Consider the following 20,684-nt stretch of genomic DNA (forward strand, 5'->3'; position numbering starts at 1 on the left):
CCGTGATTAAAACCTGACAAAGTCAAGATTATCCAGAACCTGCGCAGAAAGAGCAGCTGGTTCTCTGCCTGCAGCCACTGAACAGAAAGGTCTGGGTTAGGGGAGCCATTTGCGCCGTGCTGACACGTGCAGCTCCAGCCAGTGCACTTCTCACCCGGTGAAACTTCAGACGGGTTCGTAGCCGCTGTCAAATCCAGCGAAATCCGTCATTGTTCTGCTGGGAACCCAAAGTTACAACGTGAGATGATTTTTGCTGTTGTAAATCAGGAGTAGCGCTACTAGAGTCAGTGGAGTTGGACTAGTGTGACTGAAAATCAGCTCCGTATTTACACTGGTAGGAAGTTAGCCCCAAAGTCAGACTTTTAGAGCAACTAGGTGAGGGATGAGAGGTCACCAAGAGTCTGTAACGTTGCGTGCACAAACCCCCTGCAGTTGCCTGCAGCCACCCCAAGCCCTCCTGCACGGCAGAGCTGCCTCCACTACCAGGGGTTCCCCCAGGGCCCCCGCCCCAGCAGCTCCCTGGGCAGAGCCTCACCACGGCGGGGGAACCCAGAGCGAGCCCTTGGGCTGCTCCCAGCTCCCTCCACCAGCTCTTGGCACCAATTCCTCATGTTCGGGCCTCTCCGACAGTGCGGAGGACGCGGGGTGTCCCCTGAACCACCTCCCCCCTTGTCTCTAAGGGGCCTGGGTGCTCCCTCTCCCACATCCTCTGCTCTTACACGAGCAGCAAGCGCCTGCCCACGTGGTCGGGCAGGAGGGGTTCACCCTCCCTGGGTGGAGGCAGCGCTGGCGGGGAGCCCCCGCGCCCGCCTGACGTCTCAGGGCAACCAGGGGACCCGTAGGTTTCGCAGCCGTCGACGCTACACGCTGGGGAAGTCCTGGTTGTGCCCGTTTTTAACTGGAGCTGAAATTCTGCGATAGCAAGACCGTAGGCACAGCCTTGCAGAACCGACACTGAATCAGAGAAATCCTGCTGAAGAAGGAGTTTATGATGTGAGGATGAAGGAGTGCAGAGTGCAGGGAGAGATCTTCAAAGGTTGATAAGCCTTCAAACTTATCTGAGCCTCATCTTAGAGGCCCTCCTCATGGTGATAACACTTAAGTAATCCAAAATTTACCTGCCTGATGCATTTCCACGTTTCAAAACCCCCTTCCCAGGGGGGGTAGAGCTGCTCTCTCTTCCCCAGTCATGGGGCCCAGGTGTATCTCTCTGATACAGTCAGGAAAAGCAGCGGATGAAGATGAGGGAGAAGAAAAATCCCTGGTTTTCACTGGTCAGAGGATTAATTAGAAAATAGAGGACTCCCCTTGGTATTTTTTTGACCTAAATGGGAAGCAGCTGCAGGCAATTTTAGCCCAGGAGTGAAGGATTAGTGCCCGAGAGAGAGCAGGTGTGAGGGGTTCAAACAGCCAGTGCAGCACCTGGAAGCAGGTACCTGCCTCCTGGTAATGCACCTCCCCAGAAGATGGAGGCTGAGCGGCTCCTCCTGGGAGCAGAAGTAAACCAGAGCATTTCTTTTTGACTTGCTTAAAATTTCTCCAAATCTGTGTAACGAAATCCCTCCATTCAAGGGATGTGCCTGGATGCTCAGCAACCCCCACCGGCCCGCAGCGCCTTGACGGGAAGGAGAGCTCGGCCTGCGGAGGGGAGGCTGAGGAGGAACCCGGGCGCACGCTGCCTGCGCGGGGGAGGCAGGAGCTGCAGGCAGGAGCTGCAGGCAGGAGCTGGGCAGCGCCCGCAGCCTCACACCCCGTCACAGAGAGACAGCTCAGACCCACCAACGCCTCGCGCTGCGGAGGGGCCGGCGGTGCAAACCCTGGGCCTCACGGTCACCTCCCTGCCCTGGCGCCTGCCCGGCCCTTCCCAACTCCAACCTCCGGAGCTGGGTGAAAACAGTTCATTTCCCCTCTTTGAACCTTTATTACTATGGAATATCCAAAACAACAAAACCAACAACACAGTTACAAAAGGAGTTCACGGAGAAATGTGAAGCAGCCTGTGTTTGAAATGCTCTGTGTCACCGTACTGAGTCAAATATAAAACAATGCATATTTATACATATATAAAATATAAAAGGAACAATACATCAGAAATGTATAAACAAGGGCTATGGAGGCCTTCGTGGTATTTACACTCAGAGATACGGCAGGGTGGGGGGCGTGGGAGCAGGCAGTGTCCGTTCGACAGTGAGTTTTAAATGCATCTGTGAAAGTCTCTGTGGCCAGAGAGAAGCTCAGAGCTGGGCTCAGCCCTGCTGGAAATGGTTTGAAGGTTCTGCATGACCGGTGGTTTGGGAGAAAGCCAAAGCCGAGGGCTGGATCAGTCACGGGCCAAGGCAAACAGCGCAGAGGCAGTCCCCTGCCCCTGCCCCGGCTCCGACAGCCATGTTAGTGTAGCTGCGCGTTCCCAGCTGTGAAACAGGAGGTCAGGCCCATCGCCAGAAGGGAATAAAATAAAATAAAATAAAAAATAATAATAATAATAAACTCAACAGAGAGCAGTTCCATGTTCACATCGATAACAGATCTTCCAAGCAGTCTCCGGCCCGGCACCGCGAGGCCGAGGTCCTCCCCAGAGGCAATATTCAAGTAAAGGCAACATGTTGAGGCACTAGGCTGAGCTCTGTTGGGTCAAACTTGCCAGCTTGGAGAGAAGTCCCAGTAAGTGCTGCCTGTGGCTCTTTATAGCTCCTTGAGGATGATCTGGAACTTGTCCTCAGCTTCCACCATGTCCAGGAGAAAGGCCATGTGGTTGCTGTAGTGCTGGATGATGTTGTTGTCCATGTTCACCAGGATCCTACAGGAGAGGGAGAAGGGCTGGGTCAGATGCAGCACAGGGAAGGGTTTGTGGAGCAGCTTAGTGGGGAGGGCTGGACATTCCCGCACGCTCAGGGTCCCCCATCATGAACTGGAAATAACATCACTGTCAAAGCCTCGTGGCCCTCTCCAAAATGTCTCCACACAAAATTCCAATTCAAAATCACCGTTACTGCCCCGTTATTGATCGGCGTTGCGTTACCGCAGCCACGCTCCTCACTGCCAGCCGGGCTGGGCTGCTCTGGGATCCCAGCCCCGGGCAGGCACAGGAAGGCACCTGCAGTGTCCCCATAACCCAATTTCAGGGGCTCAGCCCCTCAAATTAAAGCCACGATACAACACAAAAAAAACAACCTGCAGAGCTTTTCGCAATTCTACCCTCGACATGCCTAGGCCCAGCGTTTGCTACACAGGTAAATTAATCTGGATTACAGCAGGGTGTGAATTTAGAGCAGAACTGCTCACTCCTCACTTCTTGCCTGGGTGCTTTTAGGGGTGCATTATTCTGAACAAGCTGAGACTCCCTGGGGAGTAGATGGAAGCCTTTCCCTTATCCAGCCCAACCTCCCATGCAGACGAGCCCTGAGCGTTGCCCGGGAGCCCTTTCTGTGAGGAACACACAGCGGCAGGCCGAGGGTACGCAGCCAGCTGGGCCAGCCGGTGGCAAATTCCTCCCGGTGCTCAAGGGCACATCTCCAAAACCCTGCTGCAGATGGCAGCTGCGCTGACCTGGAATGAATTACGTGGAGACGCGGGGAGAAGGAAACGTTTCAACAGCTGATTTAAACCTGAGGCTGCGGTTCTGTGCCAGGCGAAGGCCCCGCATTATTGTAATGAAAGTAACGGGGCAGCTTTGAATCACCCCACTGCGTTCCCATAAATCAGCTGTGAAATTTGTAACCGTTTGGAGGAAACAAAGAGAACAAATTATCTTTCTCTGCAGAAAGCACATCCCCTCCAGGTTCCTGCTGGGGTCATTAATGGGGCAATAGCATTAATTGTGCAACGCTCCACAAGGCAAGATTAAAAACAAGAAAAAGAAAAGGCTGAGCATCGAATGAATCTAACAGTTTAACAAGCACAAACACGGGGCCCTGTGTCCCTCTGGGGAATGCCTACGGCCTGTTTGATCACCGCGGTACGGGCGGGCTCGTCACAGCCCTGGCCCAGCGTGCCCTGATTGCAGAGGTGGGAGCTCTGTCCTTGTGTCCAGCCTGTTCTGGTGTCAGCTCTGTCCCCGGGCCTGACCCCGCGCGGCCTTTCAGCAGCACATAAAACACTTTACCAACAGGCTACGGCCCGATCAGGAAGGGCATCGCAGCCAGCGCGGGGGGAGGCTCTGACACGGGGCCTGACGCTGTTCCAGGGGCTTCCCAGGGAATCGTAACCATCACGGCTGCACCACCCCACCTCCTGGCACCGGCGAGGGGCAGCGCTGGGGCTGCCTGCAGACACGGGGCCCAGGTCCCCAAGCCCCGGATCCCCGGGAGTCTGGGTGCCCCTGGGGAGACAGCGCAGATTCCCAAGGGGGGGCTGTCACAAAAAGCCTTGCGACAGCCGCCCCGGTTATCTCTGGCTATCTTAGTGCAGGAAGCCAGAGAAGTCACCTGTGCCTCTTGCTACTGCGCTTCCATCTGATTTCTCAACCACAAAAGATGCAAGGGAGTGTTGATTAGGAATCTGAGCCCTGTATTGTTTTTCTAGACCAAACCTCACCAAGATACGAAATTACTTATTATTGCTCTTGAGTCACCCTGGGACTAAGTTCATGCGAGTGAGCTCATCACACTAAGGAGGCCCATGGCTGACAGTAGGTCCTCACCTGCTCTAAACCCAGGTAGTACCACTGAGCTTCACTGGTTCGCACCAGATGAAGATCTGACCCTCAAGCTGTAATTACCAAGAGAGGATTGTTTAGGGTGGAGCAATAGGATAAAATTATTTAAAGGAAAATTAAATCTGGGGGAGCAGGAAACAGTGTCTGACTCTGCCACCTCGTAGGCTGAAGAAAATCTTGTATGTCCCCCACGCTCCAGCAATAACCTACAGCATCAGTCATGCCCAGCTTTCATTAAACTAGCTGTCAAATTTATTTATTTTTTAATCTAATTTCCAGGTGTTGCCTTTTCTTTTCATTAGATACCTCTTTGCTCCACCATTTGGGAACAAGATGGAAAGGACATCTGCCTGTTTTTTCCCCCAATCATTATTAAACAACATTTGCTACTTATCAGATCAAGTAATAAACAAAACCAAAGCAAAACAAAGTAGAGGTGGCCTCTCCCCTGCAGCAGTGCCATTTCCTGGTCCACCTGCAAACTCATCAGTGCCTGGATCTCTCTTGCCATGCAGATGCTCACAGTCAGCTGGTTCAGGAAACTCCAGCCCAAGCTGAGAGGAGTCGCTGTGTGATGACAGCCCGGTGACCTGGGATGGCCACATCACAAGCCACCGCCACAGCTGACACACCTGAGTTTTGGCTCAGTCCTGAAGCTGTAATAATAAACTGAGCACCCCTGTCCTTCACAGTTGTTCTTCGAGACCAGACTTGAGGCACTCTCTGACTGAAGGTGTATGGGACAACCCGTCTCGTGAGGCCACCAGTGTTGTTCTTTATATCTGGGGAAAAAATTTCCATTTCTGGGGCTAGTGGATGAGCAGCATCTGACAGCACTGAGGGCTCTGAGCTCAGGAACAGGTGGAAGAGCCTCCTGACAAATTCAAATACCTCACTCACTATGGCCCACCCCTCATCTTAAAATTAGGACCGTATCTGAAAATCCTCCTAAATGGGGAAAGGTTTCTCAGTTGTGGATTTAGAGGTGAGGGGGTTGTAACAGCTTCCCAGGTCAGTGACACCACCTCACAGCACAGGGGAGAAACCACCGCCTCTCCCCCTCCAAGCTCCTCCAACCCTGCCCAAGGCGACCAAGTTCTGGTGACGCTACACGAGTTGGGAGATCCCATCCGAGGAGCTTTAGGACTTTCTCATCTCCCTGTCATCAGAAAGCAAATGCAGAAGCAGAGCTTTGGCCTAACCCTCAGCTCCCAAGGCCTCTCTTCCCTTGTTTTGTTCCGCAGAGGATCTCCTGGGGGGGCTGTGCTGGTGAGAACAGCAGGGCTGCACAACACGGGGCCTGTCGTCAGCCCGGCTTTTCTGCCTGTCTCTCCCCATGCTCAAACTCTGGACCAGGGCCAGCAACAACAATGAGTTCATCTCCCAGGCAGTCACTGCTGCTTGCAAAGCCTGATTATATCTCACTCGCTCTGCAAGAAGGGCTCTGGATTTAGCTTTATGAAAATAAGCTTGGGAGTTTACGAGTTGTTCCCTTTCCATCAGCTGAAGGGAGAACTCGCTGCCAGAGATTGGACAACCCAGAGGGAGTTCTTAGTCCGGAAAACTTTCTGAAAGCAGCGCTCAGCTCCACACCAAGACCACTGCCCTCCACAGAAGACTCAGCGGCCGGTGCAAACTAGCGCCGTTCCCTTCCAGCCACAGGGGAGATCCACGTGGATCGGTCACTAATAAACACCACGTTGAAATCACTTGAGAAGCCATTTCCCATTTACTGCAAACCTCACCCCAGCCCGCAGCAGCGCCTGACAAGCGCCTCGACTGGGACCTGCATGTCTGTACTGGGGCTGCACAAGAGCCACCAGTGCCCAGAAGGGTCTGAGCCGTCACCCCCCAAAGTGAGTGTGAAGTTTCCTACCGACCTCCCTGGTCTGGGGACGGGATGGCAAAGCTGGGACCAGCCACCCCCCTTTCAGATCTCCCCTCTTCTCCACTGGGGCTGCCCACGCTCTTATGTAGCCAGTACAGTCTCTTTCTGGGCCAGGGACACTTAGGCACTTGGTCTGGAGAAGCAAACATTTATACCTCTCTGATGGCAGTAAGATAAGTTCTCCATAACCTCAGGCTTTCAGACTGAGACGCAAAGGATCACCCATTAAAGTACCCAAACAATTCCTCCTTCATCCAACTTCCTTTCCTTGGGAGACTTTACACTCCAAACAAATATAATACAAACAAGCATTATCCCAAATCTTTAAAGCCCAGAAAGATCTGAGTTTTATATGCTCCAAATAGCACAGACTCACATGGCTTCACTTTTTATTATCTTGTTAAAACGCTATTTCAGCCTATGGCAGGGTACCAAAGAGAGTGGGGTTTTAGAGGCACCGCAAGAAAGCAGATGAGAGATTAGCTTACCCTCTTTTGCATTTTTTGTAGACTTTATAAATGCTTTCTTCAGGAAGCCCATATTTTTCTGAAATCTGTGAGAGAAAACATGGCAATTCTTTGTACTTGTAAAATTAAATTCCTATGATAAAAATCAAAGATAACACTGAGCCAGGGGTATTCAGCCCCAAAGGATTCTCCCTCCCTTTTACTCTAGAAAAAAGGGCCGAAGCAATGATCTGAACAGGATGATTTGAACATGTCTGTGTGCTGCTGTGGGCAGATGGGCAGGCTGCAGCTTGGCCTTGGTTCTCTTTCTGGCGGCTACTGCCAGGCCAGGAAACTTGGGGAACAATCTTCATTTTTTTTCTCTCATTCTCTGGCCTGTTTGGGCCTTGATGCATCAACCTGCTGGGCACAGAGAGCGCTGAGCTCTTCCTTTGCTGGTGCATGCAAAGGTGAGAGAAACCACAGAAAGTGTCAGACTGTGTCTGCTGTGGATGCACCCGACTGCAGCTTTTGCTTCGGTTTTAGCTGAGCTGCAAAGCTTTCCTGGCGACCTCTCCTAGGCAAGTACAGTTACGGTCTGAGGATGACAGGAGCTCTTTTTGTAGCTTTTTCACAAGCATTTTCTGTAGAGGTTTTTGACTCTTTGTGGTGAGGGATGGGGGAGGGAGAAGATGGCAAAGAATCCTCTGTGATGACATTTTTCAAACTCTCTATTTTTAAAAGTTTGTAAAACCAACAGAGCTTAAAGTGCAGCCATAAAGCCACCCCAAATCTGGGAGGTTTATTGTTTGTTTCCTTCCCAGCAATCTCCAAAGAGAGGTGGGTTATCAGAGATGCTGCTGATAATCATCACAGAAATATGTCTGTGTGCTCCTCAAACATAACCTAGGGAATTCCAGCATGAGGCCAGAACTGGCTTCAGATTGCACATCTGCAGCCTTGAGACTGGAAAGGGAGTTTTACAATGGAAAAGATGAGTGTGCTTTCACAAGAGAAGACTTATATTATGATCTGAACAAAACATCTCACCATAAGGTGTGTTCTTCCCTGCTGCAGCACTAACAACACACAGCCCATGCCAGGAGCTGTGGGTAGAATTCACCTGCTACTCACAATTTCCATTTCCATTCTCAAGAGAAAGCAGACATGAGATTTAAGCAGTCTCATATCCAGCTTCCTACATACCAAGGACCCTTGCCCTTTTATCCGCAGTTTGTTCATGTGCCGCAGTTTTTTGACAACACTTACAGCTGTTCTGAGGCCCTGGAGATCTGGTGTCTTCAACATGAGAGCATCAAACACTTCCTCTGACTCCCTCCGCACGTACAACAGGACTGAAAGAGAGAGAGCACAGCACTGCGTCAGGGCTCTTCACAGCACGTTCTCAGAGGGATGCAGCCTCACGTAATTCAAGATCCAAGGTTACTTGAATCAAAGGAGACACTACATTCAGGAAGAGTTCCCATCCCAGGGGTTACCTCTCTGAGGATCTTCTTCCTTGGTTTGCTTTGGAGGTATCGGGTCAAACTCATCTGTGAATGAGGCACCACTCCGTTTTAAGGGCAGCCTAAGCAAAAGGAATACAATACTCTCAAGAGGACAGAAGAATAGCAGCCAACAAAACAATTCCAGCCATTGAACTTTTGATTGAACAATTACTCCAACAAACATCCAGCAATTAAATATTGGTTCTGTAATTACGGCAGCAGAGCGACTACCAGAGCTGCAACGTCCTGCCTGAGGCGTACGGGGACCTCAGGGAGTGCAGGCAGTGGTTTTGGTATCACACCAGAAACAAAAGCCTTCTGCACCTTCACGTCATTGTTTCTCTATTGATATCACTGGACAGTGGATCAAGCCTAGGGGAAACACTGGTTCTCCTCACTCTGCACACATTACGGGTGTGATTTCCACTTCATTCTGGTTTATTTTACAGCAGTATCTGCCTCTGGCTACTTGAACCCTTCAGTGATAGGTCTCTGAGCTTTTTTTCCTCCCCTCTTTCAAACACTGTCACAATAAGAACAGCAGGGCAGTCACGGAGCAGACTCATGTTGGAGTGGCTCACTGACAGGGAAGGAAACCTGTCTGTGTTTCCGCATCCCTTGAGTCCCTTCCAGGCCAAAGTGTGACACATATTTTGACACTCAAGGGCACCAGGGAGACACTGCTGTGTTATTTTGCACCTGTAGATGTACACTGCCTATGGATATCAAACAGCCATGACATACGCAAAGAAACAGAGCAGCTGCTGGATGGGAAATATAAACTGCTGCATCCTCACCTGTTTGCAGAGTTGGGAACAGAAGGAGGGAGCACCTTGAAACGGAAAGGAAACATTGATCTGTTAGTTTGCACAGTATCATTGTGTGCCAATGAAGCTGGAGGGGGAAGGCAACATGGGCACATTTTAAACATGGTTTCCCTCCTCCCACTCCTGCATTTTTCCTGCACAATTAAACCCAAACATCTGTATGTGCTTCTTAGACTAAATGAAACCTGATATAAAGAACTTATCTAGATTCTCCTCCTCCGCCTAGGAGAGACCTGAACACATATCTAGCTAGACCCAAACGCAGGTCAAATCTCATAACCTGCTTGGGATCAAGGCCCAAGTTTCTCAGTGAGTTCTTTGGTTGTAAACCAGATTCTTCTAGACCCTGGTTTTGGTGCTGATGCATCAGGACAGCAGCAGCAGCAATAGGATGTTACAGTAGTGTCACAGGTGGTTTTTTTCCCCCTTTCTGACAAACTGAGACAGTTGTTTCTTGAGGAAATACTGATGAGCTCTAAAGGAGGCTGGGTCTAGGTTTCCTCAGGCTCAAGGGGATAGAGAAGGGCAGAGGACAAGTGAGAGATATCCCACACATGCAGGGACTGATATGGTTGCATTTTTCTATAGTTTACTTTCTGCTGATATTTTTCCTACCACTCCAGTCCTCTGTGGAAGCTGCAGATGATACCTGTAAACCACAGGAGCATCTGGCTGGAAGGAACCTGGGGAGGTTATCTTGCCCATCACTGTTGCATGACTATCTAGGCCACTCCTGACAGCTACGTCTTCTAGTTCACCACATTTCCACAGAAGACTTGTGGTTTGGTTTTGGTTTTTTACATAACACAAGTCATGTCTGGGGGACGGATCAGTTTGGAAATGACGGTGGTGACAGATGAGGGCAACAGGTTGGTTGTTTTTTGAAGGGACTTACCGTGCCACACCTCTGCAGGTTTGAAAAATGGACGTTGGGGATAAACAGGACTGGCTGGGTTTCGAGGTCAGTCTCTGGCCTCAGGAACGTGATTTCATTCCCTCTGAAGCCAGAGAGCAAACAGCCTTTCAGACCTACAGATGGAAAGTCCAGTTCATCTCAGCTCAGACGGCAGTTTAAGAGGCAACTACATGCAGACAGGGGAAAGCACCTGCCCAATGTCTCCCAACAGAAATATTAAAAAACAGACGGGACCCCGCAGAACCAGGTCTTCAGGGCTTGCCCAGTGCTGCCTCCCTTGGGGAAGGCTCCCTGCCAGGACCCCAGGACAATTCAGAAATTGGTTAGTATTAATAAAGGGCTTTGAGAGTCTTGGTAGGAGACCAGCCAAGGACCTGACTGACAAGGTATTTCTGAATGGTGCTGATTTCATCAGGCTTGGAAATACCCAGGGCCAGATCTTGTGGAAGTTAACGGACAAGCCTACATGGATTTCAACACGCTTCGGATCAGGTAACAAACACCAGCACTGACCATTGTTATTGGAGTCCAGGCATTTTCCTTTCCTCCTGAACTGTTTCCTTTCATCATCCCTCATTTTCCTCTCTGCTCCCTGTGGGGAAGATAAGGAAAAAATTAGGACATTGACAGTTCTAACACTGGCAAGAGAGGGTCCACTGGCCATCTCTGGGAGGTAAGCACTTTAAGGTAAAGGCAGCCTTTATTCAAAAATGCTCATCTCAGACCTTCTACAAGCCATCCTGAACTTTCTGACACTTCTAAATTAAAAAACAAAAACAAAATTTGCTTTTAAAAATGAAAAATGCCGACAAAAATAGCTGTGAGAAATTTTTCCATGGGAAGATATCCGAGGCTGGGGGAGAACCTCTAAGGAGATTCTCGTCTCTTCTGCTATTTACAAACTTGTCAAAAATAGAGTTTATTATGAGGCACAATCCCATGTAGGTCTGATATGGGGAAAACTTTCTAACAACTCTGCTCAACAAAGGCCTCAGCAGTGCAGACACATCCCCGCTGTCCTGTCTCACTCAGCTGAGGGGGTTAACCATCTCCATTCCTCAGCCCTGACCTCTAGGCTGTTCTAGACTCTCACAACCTTTCTGATCTTTCTCATGAAGTCACTGGCCACCAGTTTAAAACTCCTCTTGGACAACCTGATGGAAAAGCAATGTTCTACCTTATCGCAAAATATCTTGATCTGGCAGACGGCGCGGTGCACCAGCTGGCTGGTTCCGTTGCCGTAGTCGTAAGTGTCTATCTGGAGGTTGAGCGGGACACCCTTCACTCCTTTCTGGGAGGAGAAGTCAGTGCTCAGGCAATTCACCCCAATAAATACCTGCAAATAGGAACAGAGATTGATACAGCTTGTTGGTGCTGAAAACATTATTCCCAAACAGCAATGAGAGCAGTGGGTAGGAACAAAAGCAGCTACTGAGACACCCTTCCAACCCTCCCAGCGTCAGCCAAGCATGTGAGCTGTTGGTTTCCCACCTGAGCACAACCACTGTCCTCCCGAGCCACAGTCTCCTCCACACCTACTGCAGCTCTCCATCTCTTTAGTAACACCCAGGCTATCCACTCATCAGCTCAGGCAAGCCTCAGACCAGATGCAATGTCTGCCTGAGGATGTTCTTGATGATATTTCTGATCTTTCATTTGAACAAGGGACCCTCAGACAGCAGGGCCCCGGAGGAAGGGAGGAGGGCTAGACTACAGCTTCAGGAATTACAAATCATTGCTGCCAGTTAAATAAATATTCATCACACACTGGTCTCCTTTCTCACTAGGATGGAGTTAACTCCAGTGGAAACTTTTGAAGAAAAAGCTGAGCACAGGCATAATCCACATTGTATCTCCAAATTACCAACTCATTTTTGTGACCTTAAAATTTCCCCTGGAGTCTGGGGACAGATTTGCAGCTGGAGAAGCTCTCACAGCTCCCGCAGCAGGGCTTTGGCTGAGGATTTCAGCCCTGAAACCTAATGTCAGATCTAGTCAGTACCTATATATAGAAAAGAAAACCACTTCACTGTGGTGTGAAGTTTAATTGCAAGAAGAGAAGTAACAGGTGCTGCAGACGACCCAAATACCTGACCCCTTCTGTCGCGGCTCCCAGCCCTCGCAGCTCTCTGAAGTCTCACCTTTACCTGCCCCAGGCCAGTGCATGTACAGAGTTTCTGCTAAGAGTTAAATCCAGTTTTGCTGAGGTGCCCCCAAGGGCTTGCCACATACCTGACATATTTCCATTTCTGACAACTTTGCCTTGAAGACATTTGTTAACCTCTTGGGTTGTAAAAGACCAAGGTCGCCTTTGGGCTAAAAGAAGGGCTTATTGAGATCCCAAAGCAAACCAGAGTTTTCCCAAGCTAACAGCTTCAGAGAGATGGGGTATTTATGCTTTTCTTTTTTTCTTAGTTACTTCATCTTTTTTTATACCTTCCTTTCAATCCACACTAGAAACAAAGTGTTAATGAGAGACTCTGAAGAGGTGCAGAAGAGACAGCAGAGCTGAAAAGACGTTGATATAAGCTTTACGGATTTTAAGGTCAAAAGGGATCTTGTGACCTGCCTGGCTCCCTTCCACATCACACAAGCCACAGAAGGGTGGTCAGTCATTTCTGCATCAAAATGCTGCTTTGAAAGGAGGGTCTTTGTTCCCTAAGCTGTGGTTTATTTAAGTAGGCTTCACCTACATGTGAGTAGAGCCCTGATCTAGGCTGCCTGCTGGAAAAGGCTTTCTTCAGAGTTATCCATCAGCACTAAAAAAACATCTCTGAGCCAGTCTCAGGTGTACCCAGAGTGTTTATTAGCTAATGGCAATGCTTAAACACACAGAGAAACATGGTGTCCTTCCCCACTGTCCTGGCAGACAAACACTACCTGGGGCCACTGGAATGGCATTGTTTGGATTTGAAACTCTGTCTTTCAGCTGAGAAGTGGGGGGAGCATGCCTGGGCTGTCAGAAAGGAGGCTACAGTTTTGCAGTGGACCAAGGCTTCCCATATCCCTTCCACAACCAGTTTGTACCTTTGCTTCTTCGTGGATGTTCCACACGAAAGACAGCGCGTTGTAGGCTAACTCCTCAATGTTCTGTACTGTGTTGAAGTTTTCTTTACAGTCAGCTGAAACGCAATGGAGAAGCAGTTTATAATGGAGAAGCAGTTTATACTATGGCTGCAAAACTGGTTACATTCCCTAGGCTCTCCACTCCCCCAAAGCCTGGCTCTGACTCCAAGGCTAAAAGAAGCCTTGTAATATAACAGAGGCCGTCCTCAATACCACTGGATCAACCTTAGTGTGTGTATGTGAGGGATAGGCCAGAAATGACTCAAAGGTATTGGCTGGTGATTGCTATTTGAGTAGTGATGTTATGCAAAGTCAAGGTAGATTCAAAGTGTGTGTCTCGCTCTGAGCTGCAGGGTGCTCAGCGAGGAGCTCAGCTAGACAGACAAAACCTCTGGCCAAGCATAACACACTGTAAAGCCTGTGTGGTGGCAGTGGAGAAGGACAAGCCATAGCAAAGCCTCTTCTAGCTCAGATTCCTAGAATCCAAGAGGCCATGGGTCACATCTGTAGGAGACAAAATTGTTCAGCAGTTTCTGTCTCTCTAACTGAGGTGGCTCTTTGACGTATCTTGGTCCCTACACTTGGGAAACACCATCTTAAACCTGCAAGAGCTCCTCAGCCAGAAAGGATCTGAAGTCAGCAGATCAGCCTGCTCCTCCCTGCTTTCCCCCAGGCCAGATTCTGGAGCTTCAACTCTGTTACTGTCTATTGGAAATGCAGTAAAATGGTGCTAGAAATTATCAACCCCACCCAGCCATCGCAATCAGACAGCCCCGCTCATACCAACATCAATGACTCTCTGCTTGGCCGTGGGCTGGCGGGAATGCCAGTGCTTCCAGAACTTGAGCTGCTCCGTCGGGATCTTTTCGTTGTCAAAAACAATCATCACAACACTCTGTAACACAGCGACCATATCCCATATCAGTACACACTGCAGGCTAAGGCTTGGTGCCCTTGCTGCCCTTTCCATCCAGTGCGCCCAGGCACTGGCCAAAGGCAGCTTAGTGTCATTGTTAATGGTTTATAGCTGGGGAAACTGAGGCAGGTGAGGGAAGGGACTCGAACACAGGCAGGCAGGCAGCGGCAGAGCCAGAAGCAAAACTGAGATGCCCTGTATGCCCCCTAATTGGGCTGCCTGTGAATTTCCATTGACACCAAGGCGTACAAGGATCCTGCGCTGGAGGAACATTAGCAGTGCTGCAGCAAGTATTAGGCTGGGACAGCCTAAATGGTCTTTTTCTAGACGTTCTCAGTTTCAGGAATCCTGTAAGTCTTGAGATGTCCAAAGACTAGCCCCTAAATACTGCCCACGATTGGAGGACCAGGTTTCTTTGCTGGGAATTCAAGCTCAGTTTAGTCTCAGGGGTGGCTTTGAGGTCTGGCCACACATCCCAGGAGGAAGATGGGGAACCCCTCTCTAGCTCAGAAGTCTTCCCACCAGGGCCTCCAGCCAGCCATCAGCTAGGGAGGCCTTTTGTGCATCCCTGACCTTACTGTGAAAGGTTTCAACTGCCAGGTAACATGAAGGCTGTTGCTGTGCATCAGAGGATTAGCTTGCTATGAGTGAATCCATCCCATTCATCGCTTTAAGCCAACATGAGCCACAAAGCCATTACTCTTCATGTTCAGCTCTGTTCCCAGGCCAGTACAATTGCTGGATGTCTGATTACAGCGTGTGTCAGCAAAATTGTCAGCTTGTCTCTTACCTTCACTTTATTTGAGGACAAGTGTAAACATTTGCTGTCTCCAGCTGTCCGCAGTGTGATGGGGTAGAACTGTCCTTTGTTGAGGTAGGCCATGGGAGAGTCCCCAGACTTGATGTGAATGGCTTTGGGTGACCCCAGAGTGTATTCAAAGTCACTTGTATGGAACAAAGAGAGAATGATGAATAAGCACACGCTGCCATTTCACTCCAAAAGCAAAACAAGAGACGTACGAGTCTCCACCTCTACAGGTTATAGACACTGTACACACAGGAGTCTCTGCCCTGTTCCCCATCTCACACGCCCTTACACCATCGAGCACCTCCCAGCACAGCACATACTGATCCTCCCCAACACCCTGAAGAGCAGCAGTTCTTCGACAGCCTCATTTCACCCTTTGGTTTTGTATTTAAAAAATCCTGTACATTATTGTAACCAGTATTTTTCTGTGGATGGCTACAGAACCATTGCACAATCAAAAGCCTAAACCAAACCAAACAAAAATAGGTACCTGTGATGAGACTTTTACAACATCCTAAACTCAGATTCCTGTCTCCAAATTCACACCCATAAATGACTGACCCAGGAAGACTGTGTTCTAATGGGTCCTGTAGAAACAGGAGGACCTGCAGGACACTGACATCTGCTTGTTTCTCCAGGTGCTTAAAAATGGACTTAGAAGCCCAGCTTGTTGAACTCTCAGTCTGGTGGGCAGCAACTTTAGTCTTTACAGAAAAGATTTCTAGTGTTACACAGAGGAAGGTGTCACTATTGACAAATTTAAAAGAAGAGCCTGATTTTCAAGAAGCCCTGCTCTTGGGCATTCACCAGCACCTATGAGCATTCAAACCACGAGGCCATAGCTCAAGCTATTTTCTTCTGTGAGGAATCTGTGCAAGCCATCACCTGTACACAAGCCTTCACACAGACCCTTCAAGTGCCCTGGAGTTGAAGATCATCGTATTCCTGTTTAGTCACCAACCCATCTCTTTTTCCTGCTCCACCTCCCCTGTGATGCCATCTCTGAAGATAGGCTTGGCAACTCCTCTTATCTAGAGCCAGGAGAGCCAGAGAACTTCAGTGCACAAATAAACAGCAAACAGAAAGCCTCTCGCTCATGAGCACGAGCTGCTGTCTGTGTGAAAATCCCCACGTCTGACAGCTGAGTCACAGAGTCAGGTGACTCAGGAGGCAAATAAAAAGTGGGAGGTGGAATAATGTTACCTGCTCGGAGGTTTGATGCGGTATCTAGAGCAGGAAAGCTCTGCCTGGGAGAGGGGTGGAAAGGAGGAAGAAACCTCTCTCCTGTTTTAGGAATGAGAGGCAGTGACATCTTCTAAAAATCAAGGTTGATTAACAGTGCTAAACCCAAAGTGAGAACCTAAACCTTAGATGAGGAGGAGGCTGCTTATCACCCTCATCAACCATCATCCTCATTTTCTCTGTCATTTACGCCATTCCAAGTAGCTTGTAGAAGGATAGTGCAGCCACCTGGATCTATCTGTATCACAGAACCAAGCAGTGCTCCCTGGGAAGGGGCTGTAGTGCACAGCAAGCCCTCCCATGGAAGACCTCAGGGCCACATTTCTGCCCCTGCAGGTCAAGGTGCTGATGAGGTGTGGAAGTGCACAGCAGTGGAAGCAGTTGGCATCGGATTGACACCACTTTGGCCAACAGAGTACTGTCCGTACCACACAGCTCTCAAGCTAAAAACATGAACTGGCACAAATGCGCCAAGTAACTTGAATTTAAGATCGGGTTTGACTCCTTTTCAGCAAAACATTTCAAACCCTAATCCCTGCTTCATACAACAAACACTAACATTGATCACTGCTTTGTGTCTAAAAAGTCACGGAACAGCAACTTGCTCCTAAGACACGACTTGTCTCTGCAAAAACATGAGATCTGTAAGTTTGCAACGGTCATTGCCAAGACCGGCGCTGGGACGAGGAAAGGGACACAGTCTTTCCCCAGGAAAGGGACACAGCCAAGGGCGCTGGGAACCCAGAGACCCTGGATTGGCAGTTACCTCTTAACACCATCTGTAGCGTAACTCTCGGGGCAAGGTGGCTCTGGCTGGGGTTTGAGGATATCACTGAAGAGTAGCGACTGTAGACAAGTGGAAACAAAACAGTCAGAAGTAGAATATTTCATTGCTTTGTCCATCCACCTTCTCCCAGACATTACAACAGAGGTCACAGATAAAAGATGGACCCTCATTTCAAAGCCTTATCCTACTTCCAAACTCAATGTAAAATCCCAACAATTCAACGGGAACGGCATCAAGCTTCTAATGCAAAAGCAAAGCTCCCACTGACTCCAGCATGAGCAAACCCCAAACTAGAGACAGCCTCATGCAGTACCCCCTGGGCTGCACTGCCAGCATGCAACCCACTAACAGCTCTGACCTCCTGGGGATCCTCTTTGAAAGTGCTGTCTGGCTGCCACCTCTGCTGTGGTGGGGCTACGGGGATGGTCTCGAAGAGGGAGTTCAATGAGCTGTTGTCGTATACATCCCCTGGAGGGACCATGAAGTTGTCTGGGGTGGCGTCCAGCTTGCTAGTGCCTGGTGGAAGCATGGCTGGCTTGTGAGGAGTAGGGACGCCTTCAAGACTTAAGCCGTTCTTCTTCTGTGGCTCACAATATTCTTGGGTCATGGAAACATTTTCAGACAAGAGCTTCATGAGATGGGCTGAGCCATCAAAGGATGCGATCTCTGGGTCATACTCCATTCCGTGGCAGTGCCTGGTGGAGAAAGGGTCCCGTCTCAAACCAGGGCAGAGCGTGGACAACCCCAGCAAGTTGACACAGCAAGAAGCAAGTGCCTTGATGTGCTGCTGGGAAGCAAACTGCAGAGTCTAGCTGCCAGGTGACCTTGAGTCAGCTGTGTACATCTCCTGCTTGATACGGGAGATCTGACAGGCCCATGGGTGATCTCCACCCACGTACACACCTCACAGTGCAATCAGCAAGAGCCAGAGGTGCTCAACAGATAAGGGATGACCACACAGAACCAGAGAATATGGTTTAGACACGGTTTGGGGCTGCAGATCCAGGGCCTACATCCATTATTTCTTTATTTTGGCTATTAAACACTCAGAGCAGCAGGGACAATAGGAAAGATAACTGCTATGTGGTCTTTCAATCTTAGTCTTTTTAGGCTCATTGACACTGAAAGTTGATTTTTTAAAAGTGGCTTTCTTTGCTTTTTTTTTTTTTAAAGGAAAGGTGATTCTTGTACAAATTCACAATTTCCAGGAGCTTAGGAAGCAAAACTCCCAGAGAACATGAGATCAGTGAAAAACTGACAGGGCTGCAGTGTTGGAAGTGAGGTGTATGGCCAAGGCTGCAGAGCAGAAAAGACTTAAGTATAGGAGCTATCAAGTGATAAAGACATGTACAAAACCACACTCCCCTCGCACACGGAAACCATCCCTTTGTGCAGCATCCCAAGAACTGGTCCCTTCCACAGCAGTGACTCTGTGACCCTGCTGACTCTCCAGCCCTAGCTGAGCTGGGAAAATGTGTTACCATGCTCAGAAAACAAACCAACCCCCACGTTAGCAACCCGCACACCTCTTGGCAGCATGAGTTACCCCCAAGGGAAGTAAAGCTGAGCGGGTAGCTCCCACCCACTCTGCTTCGAGAGCTTCACCTTCAGGTATATGCTGAAATTTCCATAGTTAATAAAAAAAACGTACCACTGTCCAGAATGCAGTGGCCTTTCAGAGAGGAGAAAACAGCTTAACTCAGGTTACTTATGAAGAAGGAATCAAGTATCGTTCAAGAGGGTTATTCTGTCAAGTAGTTAAAAACAGACAACCAGAAAAGGTTGCCAAAGTACACAGCATCCAGGAAGGGGAACTGAACTCATAGTGGCAAATGAGCCATTAATTTCATAGTTAATTATCTGAAAACCTCAAAGACAAATGGGAGTCACTGGAAGAGAATCCTGGGAGACTGGAAGCAAGTGGAACAGAAACCCTTATCAGCCTAGGCAATGGAAGAGGACTTGGTCATTCCCTTCTTGCTGCCAATGCTTAATCCCCTTCCCCATTCCAGTTGTCACAAAGTAGGAAATAAAGACAAATTCTTCAGCTGCTACAAATCAGTGTAACTCCTCTGAACACAGCTAGACAGATCCTCAGTTGTGTAAATGGGTGTAGCTCAATTTATACCTGCTTGGGATCTGGCCTAAAGAATTTTAATATATGTCTCAGGGTTAATAACCTCCACTGTTGTTGGTAATAACACTGTGCTTTGATGTCTATTTTATGCAAGCTAAGAGACCCATCATGCATGCAAGCAGCTGCAGGAGAATTAGACAGCTATAGAGAGCAAAAAATTAAGCTAACCTCTTTCCTAGTTCATTGCGTCCCATCATACCAGATGGAAGAATCCTCTTCTCCTTTGGGACCTAGAACAAGGCAGAACAAAGAGTTTGTTTATTGTTAGATTTTATTAATGGAAAGCAGAGGGAAAATTAGCCTTGTCTGTGTAGCAAGTGAAGTCTCATAAAACACTGGGTGAATAATAAACACACTGTGAGGACACGGGAGACCTGGGCTCTCTTGCTGGGCTCCTGCTGTGGATTCCCAAGGTGACCTTAGGCAAGCCACATCATCTTGTTCTGGGAAGGACTTTCAAAAGCACCCAAGCGAATGGGAACATCAGTCCTATTGGTTTCATTAAGGGCTAAATCACATTCACATTTCTTGAAGCTCCATCCTACAGCAGCACTGGAAAAATAAAGATGCTAGGGTTTGCAAGGCACACAGCTCCTCCAGCTCTGTGTCTCTCAAAGCATTGCTGTTTCTTGTATGAAAACTGTTGGGTAAAAAAACCACCAGCCTGAGACTTAAGACACCCAGGTTCAGATTTCCATCCTGTTCTGGGTTCAGTTTTCCACCCTGTTCTGGGTTCCCTCTACAGTGTAATGGTGTTTTGTGCCTCAGTTTACCATCTGTGCACTGGGGATAACAGTGGCACTCTAGGCCCAGGGGTGTTATGAGGATCATTGCAATAACAACACGGAGAGCTCAGTACCTGGGTACCTTCCTAAACTGGCTGGGCCCACATTTTACCTTCACACTTCTCTGGGACAGACACCCCCAAGACACCCAGCCCCAGTGGGAACGTACCATGTAGTAGTCATAGAGGAGGCTCAGGGCAGCCACGCTGTCATCATCTCCATTCACCCTCATCATAGCTTTGGTGGCTGCGGTCAAGGGGTTCTCTAGGTAGGTTTTCCAGGCTTCATCTTCATTGGTATAGGGGAATTTCTGGAAGTTCATGGTGTCATTCTTCATCAGACGCACAGATCTAAAACTGAGCCAGACACAGGAAAGAGGGAATGAAGGATACTAATTTTCCACAGCAATTTCCACACCACCGAGCTGAACACACAAAGGGCTTCCCAAAGGCACTGCTGGAATGGAGAAGGGATGCTTTCCTGGTCCTTAACTCCCAGAGTCTTCAGGATTACCAATTCTTCTGCCTGTAGCTATGTACAAAATTAGGTCAGAGTCTGTCTGGCGGGGCCATGCAGAGAGGCAGATGTACCTCTGCTTCCCTCCTCCTGCCCCAGGATGCAAATCACCACAACATCATCTGCAACTGCTCCTTCCTTAGCAAGTGCACACTACCAGCCAGCCAGATCATGCACCATCAAGGTGG

General features: G+C 49.0%; 1 protein-coding gene across 1 annotated transcript; it reads right to left on the reverse strand.

Annotated features, from left to right (window-relative positions):
- Nucleotides 1-1,907: 1,907 nt before the first annotated feature.
- On the reverse strand, nt 1,908-20,319 carry GRHL3 (grainyhead like transcription factor 3). Its single transcript, XM_074894226.1, has 15 exons — nt 20,150-20,319; nt 19,364-19,425; nt 17,417-17,753; nt 17,038-17,117; nt 15,012-15,165; nt 14,089-14,200; nt 13,267-13,361; nt 11,417-11,575; nt 10,753-10,831; nt 10,219-10,352; nt 9,294-9,328; nt 8,488-8,576; nt 8,258-8,343; nt 7,031-7,095; nt 1,908-2,797 (listed from the first exon to the last, which is right to left on the reverse strand). The coding sequence occupies exons 1-15, from the start codon at nt 20,315-20,317 to the stop codon at nt 2,683-2,685; spliced, it is 1,770 nt and encodes a 589-aa protein (XP_074750327.1). The 5' UTR covers nt 20,318-20,319; the 3' UTR covers nt 1,908-2,682.
- Between the last annotated feature and the right edge of the window lie 365 nt (nt 20,320-20,684).

The sequence above is a fragment of the Strix uralensis genome, chromosome 25, assembly GCF_047716275.1.
Source record: "Strix uralensis isolate ZFMK-TIS-50842 chromosome 25, bStrUra1, whole genome shotgun sequence".
Taxonomy (NCBI): Eukaryota; Metazoa; Chordata; class Aves; order Strigiformes; family Strigidae; genus Strix; species Strix uralensis.

What these genes read in the sequence shown, in the direction of transcription:
- GRHL3 (XM_074894226.1), bottom strand. Translation starts at nt 20,317, where the DNA reads ATGAAGAATGACACCATGAACTTCCAGAAATTCCCCTATACCAATGAA. An exon ending in GCAGAGAGTCATTGATGTTG is followed by an intron (nt 13,362 to 14,088) that starts GTATGAGCGGGG and finishes ATTGCGTTTCAG; the next exon opens with CTGACTGTAAAGAAAACTTC. An exon ending in ACCTGCAGAGGTGTGGCACG is followed by an intron (nt 9,329 to 10,218) that starts GTAAGTCCCTTC and finishes TTCCGTTTCAAG; the next exon opens with GTGCTCCCTCCTTCTGTTCC.